The sequence below is a fragment of the Exophiala oligosperma genome, assembly GCF_000835515.1.
Source record: "Exophiala oligosperma strain CBS 72588 unplaced genomic scaffold supercont1.7, whole genome shotgun sequence".
In the NCBI taxonomy this organism is placed as follows: Eukaryota; Fungi; Ascomycota; class Eurotiomycetes; order Chaetothyriales; family Herpotrichiellaceae; genus Exophiala; species Exophiala oligosperma.
Genome location: NW_015622824.1, coordinates 1,172,251 through 1,190,741, shown reverse-complemented (window position 1 = coordinate 1,190,741; position 18,491 = coordinate 1,172,251). Strand labels below are relative to the sequence as shown.

General features: G+C 49.6%; 3 protein-coding genes across 4 annotated transcripts; 2 read left to right on the top strand and 1 right to left on the bottom strand.

Annotated features, from left to right (window-relative positions):
* Positions 1–541: 541 nt before the first annotated feature.
* Positions 542–3,020, top strand: PV06_07725 (uncharacterized protein). Its single transcript, XM_016409001.1, has one exon. It carries the CDS (start codon positions 608–610, stop codon positions 2,909–2,911), a length of 2,304 nt encoding a protein of 767 aa, XP_016260755.1. The 5' UTR covers positions 542–607; the 3' UTR covers positions 2,912–3,020.
* Positions 3,021–10,751: 7,731 nt separating this feature from the next.
* PV06_07724 (uncharacterized protein) lies at positions 10,752–13,598 on the top strand. Its single transcript, XM_016409000.1, has 2 exons — positions 10,752–12,850; positions 12,932–13,598. Exons 1-2 carry the CDS (start codon positions 10,921–10,923, stop codon positions 13,171–13,173), a joined length of 2,172 nt encoding a protein of 723 aa, XP_016260754.1. The 5' UTR covers positions 10,752–10,920; the 3' UTR covers positions 13,174–13,598.
* Positions 13,599–15,391: 1,793 nt separating this feature from the next.
* On the bottom strand, positions 15,392–18,082 carry PV06_07723. 2 transcript variants are annotated; one of them, XM_016408998.1, is made up of 7 exons: positions 17,720–18,082; positions 17,580–17,657; positions 17,423–17,528; positions 17,261–17,371; positions 16,936–17,211; positions 16,324–16,887; positions 15,392–16,272 (listed from the first exon to the last, which is right to left on the bottom strand). In XM_016408998.1, the coding sequence occupies exons 1-7, from the start codon at positions 17,757–17,759 to the stop codon at positions 15,777–15,779; spliced, it is 1,671 nt and encodes a 556-aa protein (XP_016260752.1). In that variant the 5' UTR covers positions 17,760–18,082; the 3' UTR covers positions 15,392–15,776. The 2 variants fall into 2 exon arrangements, with proteins under 2 accessions (XP_016260752.1, XP_016260753.1); XM_016408999.1 differs by having other exon boundaries at positions 17,423–17,657.
* Between the last annotated feature and the right edge of the window lie 409 nt (positions 18,083–18,491).

The window sequence follows — 18,491 nt, the reverse complement described above, 5'->3', positions numbered from 1 at the left end:
CGACACTCATGCTCATTCTACCATCCTTCTTCAATTCCCATCGGCATCCTGAGTCGCATGGTCGCCGTCCTCGCCATGGCCACCGCCGTCGTCGTCGATATTATCATTGGACTAAAGATCTCACTCGTATAGTCTCTCAGAACCTGCATCATCAATTACTCACCGACTTCCGCGAACGGCATTGCGTTGACTGAGAAATGGTTGTTATGAGGCGAAGTCAGGTAGACGTGTCTGTTGAGGTTCCCAATCTGGCCAAGTGTTGCGCACGGATCATGTTATCACCGGGCCCGAAAGGCACAAAAATTCCCACCAACCACACCTCAATGGTCCTCCTGGACTGATCATACACTACGACCTCGATATCTCTTCCATCTTGATTTCTCTACAACAGGGAAAATCTTTATTGGTCATAATAGCGTCCAGATCTACTGTCACTGATTGGCCGCAACTTCGCTTCCGCCTAGCCTGTTCCTCACGGTCTTGACGCAAACCTCACTGAGCTTCTGCGGTCCAAAATACGACTCTTCATTGACCGATTTCAGGCCACCCCGGTGTCATGAATTAGTACTGATCATTCCTCTCTTCGCCAATATTCGTCATCGTCATAATGGAGTTGGTGAGCCCTACGACAGTCGATACCAGACCTCGACTTGGCCATGCTTGCACCCGCTGCTCCGAGCGCAAAGTCAAATGCGACAGGCGACAACCATGTGAGTCCTGCATGAGACATAGTGCGGATTGTATTTTCAGACCATTGCCTCCGCGTAAACGGAGGAAGAAGCGCACGACCGAAGAAGCTTTGGTACAGCGCCTTCACATGTACGAGGCGCTACTTGAAAAGAACGGTGTCGACCCCAACACCCTGGCAATGTCATCTGCAGTCGTGACTTCATCCCAGACAAGTCATCAAAGTCCAAAGGGCAATACCCCGACAGACTTCATATCACCGGACGCGAGGCCTCTCAGTCCAGAAGGGGCAATCTCAAAGCCTCGTTTGTTGCATGAACAGGGCCGCTCCAAGTATCTCAACAATGGCCTCTGGACCCGAGTGATAGAAGAGTTCCGTGAAATAGGCGATGCGCTGGGCAACTCATCCGACGAAGATAACGGCCCCGACGAACTAGCCGAAGAAGCAGCGGACGTTGTTCTCGGATCCCTTGAAACGCCAGCCAGCATTGACGAACTACACCCATCCACTGAGCAAACCATGGAGCTATGGCGAATTTACTTGAGAAACGTTAGTCCTGTCTTGAAGCTTCTTCACGCGCCCACGACTGAACAAACCATTCAAACCGTCATGGTAAGGCCCGAGAAAATGTCAAGAAGTTTCGAAGCACTCCTCTTTGCCATCTATAGTGCTGCGGTAATGTCAATGCGCGATGAAGACTGCGAACAACGATTCGGTCAAACCCGCAAGCACCTGCTCTCGCGATATATACGTGCTACGAAACTTGCCCTGACACGCGCGAAGCTGATGGGGACCTCGAATTTGACAGTTTTGCAGGCTTATCTGCTACACCTCGTAGCTGTCCGAGAGTTTTATGACAGCCGAACTCTGTGGAATATGCTGGGTGTTGCCGTCCGCATTGGCGAGGGCATGGGGCTTCACCGTGATGGAAGTACTTTGGGTCTACCGCCTTTCGATGTCGAAATCCGACGTCGCATATGGTGGGAGATGAGCCTACTCGATCAACGATCTGGGGATCTGAGTGGTTATGGCAGGATTGGCACTTTCGACGGAAGCACCAACATACCCAATTGTCCTGCCAATGTCGACGATGACGACCTCTTCCCCGCAATGACTTCAATCCCAGAGGAGTCCACCAAAGTCACGGAGTCTCTGTACTGTGCCTTGCGAGCTGAAATGTTTTCGTATTGGTCGAGCTATGCAGGCCGAAAGAAGAAAGAAAGAATGTCTGGAGACCTCCAGGGAAGGATTAAAAGCCAGGATGAATTGAAAGACAGAGACAAGGCAATCGAAGAATTCGAGCAGATGATTGAGTCAAAATATGTTCGATACCTCGATCCTTCGCAGCCGCTACAGCTCCTGAGTATGCTTTTGGCCCGGTCAGTTGTGAGCAAAGCCCAGTTCATGGTTCATCACCCGAGGAGATGGAATGGCTCGCAAAGCATTCCAGATTCGGAACGGCAGTTGGTGTGGCAAGTGTCTGTCGGACTCTTACAACAATACAACATGATGCGTTCGAATCCTTCCCTGAAACGTTTCTCCTGGTACACGGCCTACTACTTTCCATGGCAGACATTTATCCATGTATTGGACACGGTGAGGGTCACTCCGCTCATGGCGGGTGCTTCGGACATATGGCAGATCATTGAGGAGACGATTGAGAACTTTCCAAATTTGATCATGAAGACCAAGGAGCCGCCTTGTGTGGCAGTGAGTAAGTTGTGCTTGACGGCGTATGAGGCATATGTCGAAAGCTTGAAGAAGGAGGGCAGGTTTGTCCCAAGAACTCCAGCATTTGTAAACGACCTTAGGCAGCAGCAAGACAACCTTCGACAGCTTCATGCTCAGCGGAAACGATCAGGAATCCGCCACACCGCAGGTACTGCTTCTCCTCCTCCGGCCGAGCGCGGTACGCAAAAGTCAATGCAGAAGGACGCGGCTTCTTCGTCGATTCAGAGTGGTATGCAAACAACAGCCGAGGCTCCAAATGCTTGGTCCGCTGGCGGTGTTGAGTCTGGGTATGCAACAATGTCAACAGACATGGAGGGAGCGGACGAACCGTTTCGCCTTAATCCGGGAAATGAGATCGATATTTTTGCGGACCAAGCGATCGACTGGTCACAATGGGATACAATTCTTGGTGATCCGTCTCTAATGCCAATGCCGATCATGACGGACTCCCAGGAACGAGACTGGTCCCTTGCACGATATTTCGCAGATTGATCTCATATTATTATTCGTCTCGTGCGACAATAACGTACTGTGACACTCGACAACCTTTGAACTCTCAACGAGTTAGGCGCGGCCTTCTGGTGCTGGTGTGAAAGTGCAGGATAAGCTTGTTCTGATTGGATTAGGCTCATCCAGTGTCGAAAGTCTGCATGATTGGTAGACTCCAGAGGCCAGCCAAGTGGCCTAGTAGCGCAGGTGGATCTTGGCTGAGGATGTTTGTACCATAATCCTGTTCATGGCACCATGCGTCAAAGGCTTCTAGAATCGGACGGGCAACTTGTTCAAGCGACCTGACACTGGTTCCTGCCTCGGACCAGCGCCCAACTACCTTCCACAGAATGTATATGACAGTATTCACGGTATTGGGCAAGATTTCCGACTCTATCTCTTCGATTTGGCGAAAGTCCGAGAGAGAATAGGCACGAATTGCTCCAAGCATGAATTGCAGAAGGAAGGCCCCAAGCTCGCAAAGGTGGTACGCTGCGTGCCAATGGTACAGCAGCATTCCGTTCCTGTCATTGATAGCATAGATGTCTACTACCTTGAGAGCGGCTCTGATACTTTGCCGCCGCATGTCCAGCGTTGGCACTGGGTATCCCGGGGATGGTCTGTTGAGACGAAAGATCAGAAAATGGTAAATGATGTCGTGGAATTGTATGGTCGTCGCCAACACGTCGTCCACGCTACTGTGTGTGGCGTTGTGCCATTCTTGTAAGCGGTGTGTCAGCCCATTTTGCCAGTCTTGAAAGTCATCGGCAGTCATGGCGGTCGAAGAAGGGGAGTAGATCATGGTCAAGGTCTCCAATTCGAGCATTCGGGCAGACCAAACATGTGGCGCCACGTATGATGAGCGACTCAGGAAAGAGTTTAGCATGCCGTTCGCTGAGACATATGGAAGCTGGTTGGCTTCATCAGCGCTAGTGGCTCAACAGGGAAACCGATCTTTTGGAGAACAAACCTGAGTAGACACTTCCGTCACAGGCAAATTGAATGGTCTGGAGGGGATGTAATGCACATTACTTTACTCCGTAGTAGGCTGTCAGTCTCAAGGGGTTGTTGCCCAAGGAATCGTGGGTTTGCTCGTTCAGGCTCACTAACCAGTTCATGATATATGTAGACCAGAACAATATTCGCCGCTCATCCCTTTCCTTTTGGCTCAGTAACTTGCCTCGGTCAGCGACCGCTTCGTGTTGTAAACCCATCTGCAACGCGAGGCTCATGGCCTCACCTGCACAGATGAACGGATCGCATGCCTGTGGGTAGAGGAAGCCGTAGCGGGCGAGTAAAAGCATTGCACGGAGCACGTCGTGCCCAGCCCCTTCAAAGACGAATGGCAAGTGCAACTTGGCTCCGTTCCAGAACTCACGACCGAGGGTAGTGGCGCGCTGTCTGTCGAGCCGAGTGAGTGTCGTAGCCTGGTAATTTTTGCGGGAAAACATGTCAGTCAGTATGTACAAGTATGTGTGGGAACGTCCATGAAATGCAAAGAAGCAATGAAAGAAAACTCATCATACACTAATCGCCAGGGCCATTCCTAGACTGAAATGATCAAAATGTGATGCCTGGGCAATATCTGGGCCTGTGATCCGCGCAAAAGATCGATCGAGCTCGTCTTCGTCCAGAAAGAGTACTGTGCCAAATAGGTGTCTTTGTAGTTTTTGAGAAGAATGCCGACGACGTCCTCGGGAACAGACTTTAGTGGTCTACCTCTTTTCTCTGCCGCCAAGTCTACGGCAGCAGCAGTGATATTAGTAGCATCAGATCGGGATTTGGTGATGACGGGTGTTGTGTTGATGATGGCTAGGAATGGGGCCGGCGATAGTAACAATCTCTCAAAGAAGGCGAAGTCGTGACTGCTGGGGGCTGGTCCACTGGCGCCGGTGCGAGAACGATGATGAACATGCTCGGACCACTTGACGCCCGCGTGGGATTCGTGGTCCACGTCGGCAAGGCTACACTGTAAGTCGTCGAGAGCATCTTGGATGCCGAAAGGGTCGTCGGGGAGAGCACCATTGGTAGATTTGACGGCCTCGAGCCGTGATTCGAGTTGTTGAATGCGGCTCTCCAGGTCGGCCACCTCGCTGCGTGGTTTCAACGTGCCTGCCAGGCTGTCGTAACCTGTGCATTCGACCGACGCCGAGGCACATGCACCACACTTGGGGTATTTTCCGTCACACTGGGTGCCGCTTTGGGTCAATATCATGGCTCACCCGTTGCAGGTAGGCTTTTGGGACAAGGGGGGAAAGGTGAAGGTGGTTCGTACCTTGGCCTTCCGACGACGACATCTCGCACATGCCTTGACAACACGGCGTGTGGGAGGCATTGTCCAGTGATATAGCTCTGCTCGAACTCACATAGCATTGTTTTTCATTCGCAGGCTGAGTGTGAGTGTTATTCGGTCATGCAGGAAGCATGTTACGATAGGATCGTAGGGAGAGGAATCTTCTTGGGCGGGGAGAGGTACAGAAGAATAACTTAGATGCACTGGACCACTTCAACGGTCTTCACGCGTTGATACAGAAGTGGCCGCTGTGATGTGGCTTGAAGTTCGACGCTCGTGCTAAAAGTTCACAGATAGTGGTGCTCAATCGGTCACTCTCATAGACATACTTCAAGAACGCCTTGAAGACACAAAAGCAGAGTTTACATCAATAAAGCAACGATTGGGACTTGATGGAGAGATATATTGGTATACATTTCCACCTATCAATGCCTGAAGACGGTCTCTCTAACTCTTTGACCTGTAGCATACGGGGCGACGTCAGTAACAAGTCTGGCATTGATGAGATTGTCACTAAAGTTCGTGCTCTTGGAAAAGGAGTTGACACTCTTGTTGCGGCAGCAGGGATTAGGAGATTTAACAAGAAGTCTTTTACTCCTGGACAAGGCCTGGCGGCTTTGGTTGAGAGTACCAGATCACTTGACTGGGCAGATCTTGATGATTCTTTCCACATCAATGTATTCTCACAATACTACCTAACGGCAGGCCTCCTGGATTTGCTGGGAGCAAGTGCAGCACGTCAACTTGGACGAGGCTCCGTGATTTGTTTCTCCAGTGTAGCAAGCAAACACACCGCTCAGTTTCTGCCTGCGTATCAAGCTTCGAAGGCCGCTGTGGACCATTTGGTCAAGATCATGGCTGCCGAATTTGCCGATCTCTACAGTAAGTGTGGTTGATTGTTTTTTGTGCGTATTCGATAATTAATAGCAGCTGACACCGACGACCGTTGCTCCAACAGTACGAGTGAATGCAATTTCTCCTGGTTTATTTGCAAGTAACATGAATCCCCTGGATCCTAATCATCCGGACTCAAACATGAGATTCGCAAAGGAGATGCCGGCGCGGCGTCCAGGCACGGAACAGGAGCTTGCTTCTACGGCGTTGTTCCTCGCGAGCCCAGCTGGCTTTAATGTTACTGGGCAAAACATCAGAGTGGATGGAGGTAGATTGTTAGTAGCTGCTGGGAAGATACAGATCCGGGACGACTGAAGAGGATTTTGCCTACGCATGGTGTACTTGAGTGTCAAGAGCGACAGCTTTTTTTCAATTACTTTCCAGTTGCTCTAGACCATACGGCCTGTTGGAGCAACTCCTTGTAAAGACTCATTCGTCTAGCATTACCATTTTCCCGTCTTTCTTGTAAATAGCAGCGTCTTTCATCACAAAGTTGACCTTCCGGAAAGCCTGTCTATCGTCCCTTGGGTCTGTGTCAAGAGCAACAATATCTGCTCTAGTACCAGCATCGAACCATCCGAATCTCAACCCGCATAGGTCACCTCCACACGCGTCCCAACCTCCCACCGTGGCGGCCTCGATGACATCCTCGACCGGCACACCGGCTTCCATCATCAGTTCTAGTTCCCTTGCATTACTCCCATGGGGAACCGGGCCGGTGTCACCACCGCAAGCTAAACGTACACCCTTTTTATGGGCACAGGCGACTTGAGCCTTGATCTCTTCCAAGCGTTTTGGATGTAATTCCTCACAAACCGACAAAGTTGGCACAAACACCACGTTGTTCTTGATCATCTGGTCGAACACCTCTTCGTTTGCAAAATAGGCATGTTCGACGGTGTGAACGCCTGCCTTGATGGCACACAAGGTGCCGTTGATCGTACCACAGTGGGCAGCGACAGGGCATTCAGCCAACCTGGCCTCTTGCACAATTGTGTCCATTTCCTCTTGATTGAATAAAAGAACATCAGGGTTTGGGTTCGCCGGCGGGAACTTTACGCTGTGGATATATGGATGTTGCTGAGCGGGAGGATATCTCATAATTCGTCGACGATAGTCAGCGAAGAACTTGATCACATCGGCGCCGGCTGCGATCCTACGACGGACCGCACGTCGAATCTCTTCAACACCGTCCACTGCATCAGCTCCGGCGGGGAGACACACATGGCCGTCTCCACCATTCTCGGTGCGCGGTTCATACGATCCAGTGCTTGCGATCACTTTGGTCGCGACAAATAGTCTCGGACCAGGCATCAGGCCTCTAGCTATGGCGTCTCGGACGTTGGCATCCGAATCACCCATTGACTCTGAGCCCAAGTCACTGTCCAGCAAGTCAGTGGTCGAAGCAAGTTGACGGGAGGACGATATGATTCTTGACTGACCGATAAGTGGTGAAGCCGGCGAGAAGAGCTTTTCGGCAATGATTCACAGACCTGATGATTCTCTCGGCAGCACTCTCATCACGCTTCTGATTAAGACTGGGGTGTTCCCTGTGAGACAGACATCAGTGATTGCCCGTGAGGACTAGAACCATCATAATACTTACTGGTATGCATGGAGGAAGATGTGTGTATGAGCGTCGACCATTCCAGGAATAACAGTCTTGCCACGCAGGTCGATATCATTCTCTTTGATCTCACGCTCGGCTTTTCTTGTCCAGACTTTGACGATGTTGCCACTTGTCTGGTCGACGGAGATTGAAACATCTGGCAAGAATTTCTTCTGCTTGGGATCAAACAAACTCGATGTGTGTAATGTGAGTTCAGACATTGTTGCTGGGTGGCCGCAAAACCGGCTCTTCCAAAGTAGATGTCTATGTCGACGAAAAAGGTTTCCACTATCAATGAAAGACAGGTATCTACAGGCTAGCAATTGGACGGCAACACGGAGTTGGAGTCTGCCGTCAAGAAAGGACTTTGGCGCACATTCGCAAAGACTAACATCGGGTGGAACATCCTACAACAATGGATTGGAAATCTCCTAAGAAACGCGGTCCACGGCATTTTCTCCGGGACGGTTATGGATCTGGTTGACCACAGTCAGAGCCTATCTTCATCATATCATAAACTAACTCCGCATTTCATGGCAGTCGTCGGACACATACCGAAATCATAGCATGAATGTCACGGTGTAATCCGAAATGTGGGACCCACTTGGGACGAAGACCCAGGAATTGGCAGCGTCTTCCTGCCCTTCTCCAGATTCTTGAGGCTTCGGATCTTGAGTCGCTGTTGGAAGCCATGATCTATTCGCCATGCGATATGCATGTTGAGCAGACTGCTAGCCCCGTGGTCTGTCATGTATATAATGTACGTTATGATCAACGGCCTCCCTCTCCGCAAAGACTTCAGGCGCCTCATTGGTATAGAAGTGAGCCATCTGGATCGACTATAACAACTACGATCATTGAGAGGTAACAGTACGCTATCACAACCACTTTTAACCTTCCTGTCTATCTGCAACTCTTTTTTCCAACATGACAAATGAGAAGTTGCATGGGGAAACCAGTATGGTTGTCAAGCCTGAGGATGAAGTGCCGACTCACATCCCCATAAACAGAGAGGACAGCATCGGAGATGGGATGTTGAAGTCCATCGGAAAGGATGCGGATGTTGCTCTACATTTTACTAGCGGCGGGGCCATCTTTATCGATGAAACTACTGACAAACGCATTCGAAGCACTATCGACTGGCATATCATGCCCTGGATGTTTGCTCTCTATACCTTGCAATATATCGATAAGGTCAGTTTGAGCTTCGCAGTAGTAATGGGAGCTAGATCGGATCTGGGCATCAATGCTGTCCAGTATCCTTGGTAAGTGTTTCAGCGTCCTAATCCTCTCACAGCTTCGGTTGACAAATACTTGTTGCAGGACCGGGAGCATCTTCTACTTTGGCTACCTCGCATTTGAATACCCCCACAATCGATTGATGCAAAGACTGCCACTGATGAAATATGTCTCCTGCACGGTGATCATATGGGGAATAGTTCTCTGTTGCCATGCTGGAACAACAAGTTTTGCTACACTCATGGTTGCTCGATTTTTCTTGGGAGCATTCGAAGGATCTGTGACAGCAGGCTTTGTCTTGTACACAGCACGGATCTATCGCTCTGATGAACAAATTACACGGACATCTTTTTGGTTCTGCGGCAATGGGTTTGCGTCTATTGTGGGAGGAGCAATTGCCTATGGTATCGCCAGAGGCTTTGATGACAACCCGTCCGTGACATTCGCACCCTGGAAAGTGGTGTTCATCCTCTTTGGCATATTAACGGCATTGTTCGGCATCGGCATGCTCTTTTTCTTGCCCGATTCACCAACCAATGCCAAGTGGCTCAGTGATGAAGATCGTCATTTCGCTGTTGAACGCCTTCGTGACAATCAGCAAGGCATTGGTACGAAGACTTTCAAATGGTATCAGTTTCGTGAAGCCCTTTTGGATGCTCGAGTAAGATACCATCATTTTTGTGGCTGTTGAAGCGATCATTGACTCATCCTTCCAGGCTTGGCTGTATGCCCTCGTTGCATGTACAACGATGCTGCCGGCGGGAGGGTTTACGGTGTTTTTCACTCTACTGATCCAGGGTTACGGGTTCGACACACGAACTACACTCCTCTTATCAATGCCGGCAGGATTTTTCCAGATCCTATCAAACGTCGGGCTTCCGTATGTCGGGTATAAGACTAAGAACAGAACGCTCGCTGCCTGTTGTGGTATGCTTGGTTGTCTTTTCGCCATTTCACTCATGGCTGGTCTTGCCACGGGTGGACCGACAAACCACCGCATTGGCCAGCTTATGGGATACTATATGTGGTTGGGGAATTCGGCGACTGCCCTCATAATTATCCTGAGTTGCATCTCAACCAACGTTGCTGGCTACACGAAGAAGACCACTGTCAATGCCATGGTATTGATTGCGTATTGTGTCGGATTCTTGATGTGAGTTTTCCCTAATGCCCCAGACACAGAGTATGAATGCTTGAGCATTGCTTGAGCATTGCTTGAGCATCCGGAGTGGGTTCAGTTAGGTGAGATCGGTACACATTGCTAACCTGTTTATAGAGGACCACAAACGTTTCGAAACGCGCCGTACTATTCGGACGGAAAATACACCACTATTGCGATGAACATTTTCGCCTTGGGATGTTTGGTCGTTCTTTATTTTTTGAACAAAAGAGAGAATGCTAAGCGGGATGCACTAGATCTTCCACCACAGCCAGAGGAGCAGGCTTTCATGGATCTGACGGACCAGGAAAACAAGTACTTCCGTTATGCCTTGTAAAGTGCGTTTGAGTCAGCATATGAACAGAAGATAGTATGGATGGAGAAGATTCTAGAGTGAAAGACACTCTATAATATTGGAGGCATTTCGGGAAGTCGGCGCTTGTAGAAGACAGTAAAGAAGAAATCTTCATCTGAATTAATTCAGGATGCATGGCGTTGTTATATGTGGACGAGCGTCGGCCCCTTTTTCTCGACGAGGCTGAGGTAAGCCAAGGCTGGCGAGGCTTAGGCTAGCCTTGTGGCCACATCGCCTGTGCTGACCCGTCACTTTTTTGATCTGCCCGCGATACTCTGTTACGACTGATGAGAACTTTCACTGCACCCGTTTGGCTTTTGTCCATTCAGGTTTCTCCATTTCTTTGACGCGCAATTTTCACTCCTTCGGCTTTCTTTCAACAATCCAAGGTGCTCTTAACGGACAGTAAAGTAATTTTCTTACGAGTATCGCGCGACGCAGCCCCGGCGGCTTGCAATTCACCATGGCCTCCTCCGACTACAACTACGATGACCAGGGCCAGTTCTTTCCCTTCTTCATGCTGACAATGGCCGGCATTGTCACTCTCCCTCTCACATACAACGTCTTCAAAGCCTCTACAGATCTCGAGCAAACCGCTTCGCATGTAAAATCAGACTTCAAGCCGAAACATGGGGACTTAATAGACGAACAAAGAAAAAAGCGGAAAAGAAGGGATCGGAAGACGAAGCGCATCATTGCGATGGTGGTAGGGTACGCATTCATGGCGTACATGATCTATCTCATTGCGGTCACCCAGAGAACAGTGCCACAAATCTGGGATCCGTATGACATTCTCGGAGTCAAGAGAAGTGCCTCGGAGAAGGAGATTGACAAATTCTACAAACGATTGGCCATCAAACATCACCCGGACAAGGCGAAGCCGGACCCTGCGAAGAATGAAACCCTGGAGACCATCAATGACCGATGGGTGGAAATGACAAAGGCATACAAGGCTTTGACTGATGAAGAGATAAGGAACAATTATCTACAGTATGGCAACCCGGACGGCCGACAGTCTACAAGCATAGGCATTGCCTTGCCAAAATGGATGGTCGAGGAGGAAAACCGATACTTTGTGGTCGCATTTTACGGCATCCTTTTGGGTATCATTCTCCCTTATACCCTGGCGAAATGGTGGTACGGCACTCAAGCTCTCACCAAGGATAAGGTCCTGCATGCCAGTGCTGGCAACCTGTTCCGGGAATGGAAAGAAGATATCTCAGAAGGCGGTGTCGTGGCAGCAACAAGTGCGGGTGAAGAATTCAAAGAGGCGCTGAAGGGGACACGAAGTGACGCTGGAGCGGCGAAAGCTGAGAGCAAGGTTTTGAAGAGCTCGGTGCTCAGCGATGCAGACAAGGCTCGACTGAAGTCCATCGAAGACCCTGTGCGACGAAAGACGTTGGCTTTGCTCTGGGCCTATCTCGCTCGCATCGACCTCGAAGATACGGAGCTGGAACGGGAGAAATACGCGGTTGCGCCGACTGCGTTCCTCCTGAACAACTCTTTCGCTTCAGTCACTTTACCATTCCAGGTTGTCAAGCCTCTACTGTCTGCATACCATACCTCACAAAGCATCATCCAAGCAGTGCCTCCAAACGCTTCACCGCTACTACAACTTCCCAACTTCACGTCCGAACTGGCGAGCAAAATTACCGGCACCGCAAAGGAACCAGTCACCCTACAGCAGTTCATGTCTCTTCCGGCAGCCGTCCGGAGGAACCTGTGCTCCGGCCTCTCCGAAACACAATACAATCAAGCCATGCAAGTTGCGTCTCAAATCCCCCATCTTCAAATCGCAAAGGCATTTTTCAAGGTCGTCGGCGAACGAGTCGTCACGCCGGGATCTCTCGTCCAGCTGGTCGTGAAGGCGCGTGTCATACCTCCAGGAACGAAAAACGTGCCACCCATTGATCCTCTCGACCTAGAGGATATCGACCCTGAAGAAGGAGATTTGGATGCACTACACGGTCGCAAATCGGCAAAGTCCAAGCGCCGCAAGACGATAGACGGGAAGGTGGTTGAGGACGAGTCCAACCCTGGTTCCGTACAGCCTCCACTCGCCCACGCCCCGTACTTTGCGGCGGATCACGCACCGAGATGGCACATCTTCCTGGCCGAGGCAAGGAGTGGACGCATCTCGGTGCCACCGTTTACGTTCACCGCATTCGACAAGCCGATCTTCAACCCCGACGGCACACCCACGTTCAACATGTTGACGTTGAAATGTCCTTTCCAAGCACCTCCTCAAATTCATGCGTTCCCTTTCGTCCTACACCTCGTGTGTGACAGTTATATCGGACTTGACGCAAAGGTGGACGTCGTTCTTGATGTCCGGAATCCGAGCGAGGCGAACCAGGTGGAGAGTGACGATGAGATTAGTGAGCCTGATGAAGGTATGTGTTTTTTTTTGTTCTGTTTTGGTTTTTTGGGGCTCCGTGTTTCAAGGATTCTGACTAACTTGGGTCGCAACACAGATACGATAGCAGGACAACTTCAAGCCATGAAGTCAGGAGGTTTGTCTGGCGCGACGACCGGGTCCAACCCGACGACGAGAAGAAAAAAGAAGAGGACGGCGAGTCAAGTTGACGTACCTGTCGTACAGTCCGGCAACGCTGCGGCCGATAGCGACGAGGACGACGAGAGTGACACCGAGGGGGATGAGAGTGAAGATGATACTTCCGAGACGGACACCGAGACTGAAGATGAGGATTCTTAGGTAGCCATCACGACTAGCTGGTCCTTGCGCAAGTGGATCGAGCGAGTTGAGCGAGTGTTTCGATCAACCCGGAAAGTATTCTGTCTCTACATGGTCTTGGTAGGTTGTACGGGATCAAGAGATCAAGACGATTTGTCTTGACAGGCCAAGGAGGTGACAAAAAGCCCAAACCCTTTCTTCAAAGGAGGTTGTACGATACGTCCAGAGTGTTGATTTTTTTCCCCTTGAGACCAACGCGCACGTCGAATGCGTCACATTTTGCCTTTGAATCCATGGCATTTGCATTTCAACGGTGTTTTTTTTGTTGTCTAGGTATGCGGTATGGAGAGGGACGTGTTTATACCTCGTCCGTCAAAAGACACATTGAAACACGGTACTACCTAGTTGTTGTAGAACATCAGAATTCGAAACCTTTCTACAGAGGGCATTGTCAACCCTTTGGTGCCGAGATGTACCGTATGCGTAGAGTGATTTTATACTCTGTGCTCCGCATTTGGTACTCGTATATACATATATTGCACCCGTACAATGTGATCTGGTCTGTGGTTGCAACATTTGAGGTATGATATCAATTGCTGACTTTGTCCCGGGGCGCCCTACAAAGTTGTATCTATCTTCAACTCGATATCCATACAACAGGAAACAAATGCGTAAGGGTTTGCCTTCCTCAATCACACCAACTCACTCACTCAGGTACTTGATTTTACTTATTCGACGCTTCCATAATCATACTCGTACAGAACACTTGGATGTACACTTATCACGTAGTACCTCACCACTCCCTTGGTTCGCAACGCACCGTCAACATCACGTCTCTCTTACCTTGTTCGTTTTTCATTTCTTGCGAGATAAAGAAGAAGAAAATCACTCGAGTCTGTTTTTGTAATTTTGTCTTTTGTTTTTGATTTTCTGTTTTTGATTTTGATTCTCCAGTATGTTGTTTATGGAGTCTCAGTACTTCGATGATGATTGTAGGATCCCCTTCTGTACTACCAGTACATTGCAATACCTTGAAAAAAGCCCAACAATGTTTTCTCTCTGGGAGGTCTTTTGGGTTGCTCTTGAACAATGTAACCATTATTTGTGTACTCTGCACGTTTGTAACACTCTTCTTCACTTCTTCTCATTTGTTGCACCACCACTCATCTGGTTCATCTTTTCTTGGATCCTTTCCCTTCCGTCGTGCATGTACTGCAAAGTCTTTTTGTACTGACGGTCCTGTGACTGTAGGGACAATTGGGTCATGCCGACCGCGGCCAAGGCTCCGAGACCGCCTAGGGCCATAATTGTTCGAGTTTGCATTTTTTTTTTCGTTTTCTTGGTTCTTTTGTGAAGCGTGGTTGTGTTGTCGTGGTGGGAATGTATCGAGAAATTACTTTGGCGTTTCGAGAGAACCTTTCAAAAGTAGGATGTGATCGGTACTGTACTCCGTCACACGAGAATTGAATTTCTTGGGGGGGAGGGTTTTGCGAACGGGTGGTGTCGGTGTGCGAGTGCGATTGTTCTTCAGAGGGTCGTCTGAGCCTGCGGAAGTTGACTTTGATTCTTTTAAAAAGTGGTGGGATGAGTGGAGATTGGTGATGTTGTGAACAGCGGTGTGTTGTGGTAATTTCAAGACGAGTCTCTGTGTTTGGATTCCCTCTTGTCAAGAAATCGGGGGCGTCGTGAAGAAGTGTGGGATTGGAAACTACAAGGTAGTGGTGGTGGGAAGAAGAGGGAAAAGAGGAAGAGGGAAGAAAAAGAAGGGGGACTAAAGAATGATTAAATACCTTTGACAGTAAACATCTTTCACCCCCTTCCCCGTCGGCAGAAGGGTAAGAGGGAGATTCGTAACCAACCTATAGTTAGAGGTACCTAGACTCACCACAGAAGGTGGGAGGCAGGGAAAGGTACGGAGTACCACGTATGAAACGTCAAATAATCAACAAAGGGTCACAAGGGAAAGGGAACCCCGGGACTCCAACTTCCCTCCCCCGCACTTAATCATACTGTATACAAATGTAAACGTCTCAGGCTAGTATCAAACGGAGAATACGGAGTAGCTCATACCCTTCGCGTCACGTGTGAATCATCCTCGGTGTAATTCGTCGGAAACAGTGACCTAATGTATAATTATACTCCTGTACAGAGTACATAAAAATACACGAAAAGTATACCTATGTAGGTACTCCGTACCCCAGGTACGGATATGTTACTTCCATACTTTTTGACCAAACGGCTCAAACTATAACTATCCTTCCGTATCTCACGGTATAGTTGCCGAGTCCTGTTTCCAACTCAAAAAGTCATCACGGCATAGAGTGATAAAGGAGTACGCTGCAAAGATATATTATTTTCCCTTCTGCTTCTCTTGCTGGGTTTACCCTGTAAAACCAACAGAGAAATATTGCAGCTTCTATTCTGAAATAAGGACTCCATTCGGTGGCACAGGAAGGCCATCACGTCCATCGTCAACTACAACCAAAAGAAATCTTCCTCCACCTGGGGTATTCCATGCCTCGTTTCCCTCGGTATAACTTAGGTAAGGTAGGTATCGTAAAAGCTGGCAGGAAAATTGAACCCTCCAAACCCTTTTCATCAACGAGTCAAGTACCTAGGTAACTTCAACCTTCGGCATCGACAAAGACATCCACCTCGCTGGTGTCCGTGTCAGCTCTCTTCAGCGGCTTCGAACCCCCCTGAGGTACCATGGCTTCTTGCATCTTCATTCCCGACATTTTCTCATTCAATCCACCATCGTCGTCCATGAGATTGGCACTCTTGGGGGGGTTTCCGATCGGTGCGTTAGTACTCGTACTCTGATGTATAGGAGTCTGCTGCGGATCCGACGTTGGGTGCATTGGGTTGTGAGCTACCGAATCCTTTTGCACTGGCGGAGCATTACTGGATGGTCGAGAGTCAAAGTCAATGAGATTTTCATGGGCATTAGCTTGACTGGGAACATCTTTATGGCTTGGGCCACCACTGCTGGTGGGCCGATGGAACTCGGTAGATCGAGAAGTCTTGACCGATTCTCGTTGTTCGAATGATCCTTGTCCTGGTAAAATGGGAGCTATCGACATAATTTTCTCCTCGAGCTCCTTGGGGTCATGCGTATCTCTGTAGAGAAGATATTAGCTTGATCACATTCCACGGGCTGTAGAAACATACAGATGAGCGTTGATGACCCATTCAAGATCCTCTTCACCTTCCTCCGGGCCTCCCGGACCGGCATGAACCCGTCGGAAAAGCTTGGGATGCCAATCGACGCCCATTTCCTCTCTTCGTTTCGCTTCTTCTCTCTGTCGGTCTTCAATCTTGGCTTTCTCCGTCGTGGCGGTTTCATGATCCACGGCATGGACAGCTTTGACCGTGCTTTGCCATAATCGTTGCGATTCACGCTCACCTTGTTCTTCGATTGGCCGCGTCTGGGGAGGAGCATGTTTGGCGTGTGTGGCATCGAAAAGCAATTTCTTCTGACCAGACTTGACGTCTTTGATGTACATTTCTCCAGACCACAATCCAGATAGCTCGAAAAGGACTTCGCCTGTTTTGTCGTGCTTGATAACACCTCCAATGGCATTATACGTGCCACCAACCCATCCTTTGGTTTTGAACTCGAGGTCTGCCATTAGGTTGTTCTCGGGACAGCGAACATAGGAATGGTCACCTAACTCGTACTTCATCTTGCCAAACAGAATCCCCCGGGCGTACATATTGGGTTGAGTGAGGATACTATTGTCCGTTAGCGTCGAAGTCAACCACGGCATCACTCTTCCTTACTACTTCTCTCCTCCTTTGGACTTTCCTCTGTTTGTGAATCTGAGATAAGATATGCCCTCCATCATACTTGCTGCCGAGTTCCCCAGAAATTTGCTTCGAGGTTTCAGCGTGCCGTCCACCCGAATATGATGTTCTGGGGCCATGAAGAAGTAGGACGATTTGGGCGGATGGTGTGAAGTCTGCTCCGATATGTAGTAACCCCGCGTATTGTCGGGATAATCCCAGTAACAAGTAAAGACTTCTCCCAAGATTGGGTTAAGAGGTTTCTTGACTCCCCTGGTCCCTTGTCAGTTCGTGCTCATATTGGTATTAACTCGGAACGTACGGTGGCCGTATGTGCCAACCACTCAGGTAAAACTTGACCACCGCAACAAATCGTTGGATCGGGTCATCTATCGTCGGCATGGGTAGAAGGGTATCTGGGTGAGCCATGAAACTAGGACATCCGTCAGCCATTGCTGTATGATTCCTCCTTCGGAAGCCTCACTTTGTGATTCTTTCAAGCATAGATCTTTCTTCGAGGATAAACGTCGGCAGGGTGACTCGAGACAAATCGGCCCCAGGCCGCAGTTGGGAGATGATGTGTGATAGCACTGCTTCTGGTCAGGCTGCATTCTGCGGTAACAACTCTTGACGGCACATACCATTTCCCTGCTCGGCCTCGACTACTGTGGTATCCTCGTTCTCCGAGTCACGAACATCTTCGGAGGATGATCGATTGCCTGCGGTGCCTGTGTAAGCAATATTTTCCAGCTTGCCCGGCCGAAGCCTGGGATGCACCTACGACCATGGCCACGCAAGGCCCCTCCTATTGAATGCTTCATCCTGTCTATTGGGCTGCTTCGGACTCTCAATGTTGTCCTCAGCACCAACGTTGATCTGGGTGGAGGGTTAGGAGTGGGATATAATATGACGTCGTGCGGGATTGGAGCAAGCGAAACTCGTAAGGCTTGGTCGGTCGGGGAGCGAGGGGTCGAGGTGGCGGATGCAAAGAGTCCAGATTCGAAAGCGACAACCTCGATCAAAAGAATGCAAGAGTAGTTGTAGCGGGTGCAGAGATTGCAAGTTTATGCGTACAGCTAGAGAAGAGGGTAGTGGAGGAAAAAGATCATGCCGCTTGTCTGCGAGGACGAGAATAAGGCCCGAGTCATTCAATGGTCATTTGGGAATGAAGCAGGTCATGCTGGCGTTGTAGGTGAGCTGTCGGATCTGAGGGCAGTGGCCAGCACCTGTAGGCGGCTGCCTAACGCCTAGACAGCCCTGGATTTGTAGGCACGAGCCCCAAGCACAAGCCCAAGACCGCTGAGTCCGAGCCAGTCAAGACCACCAGGCCACTACCCTATCTGGTGTCTCTCCCTGCGCTTTAACTGCGTCATGACGAGCATAAAAATTTTCTGCCTTGTGGCCTTTTTTTTATGCCGAGTGACCGCCTTATCCCACCACCTCAACTGTTGTTCGATGGGCACGGCTTCTCGTCTCATTTCTATCTCCGATTCATCCCTCTATTAATGACCAGGTATTCGGATGTCGGTATTCCAAACTCCCATTTCCTCCCA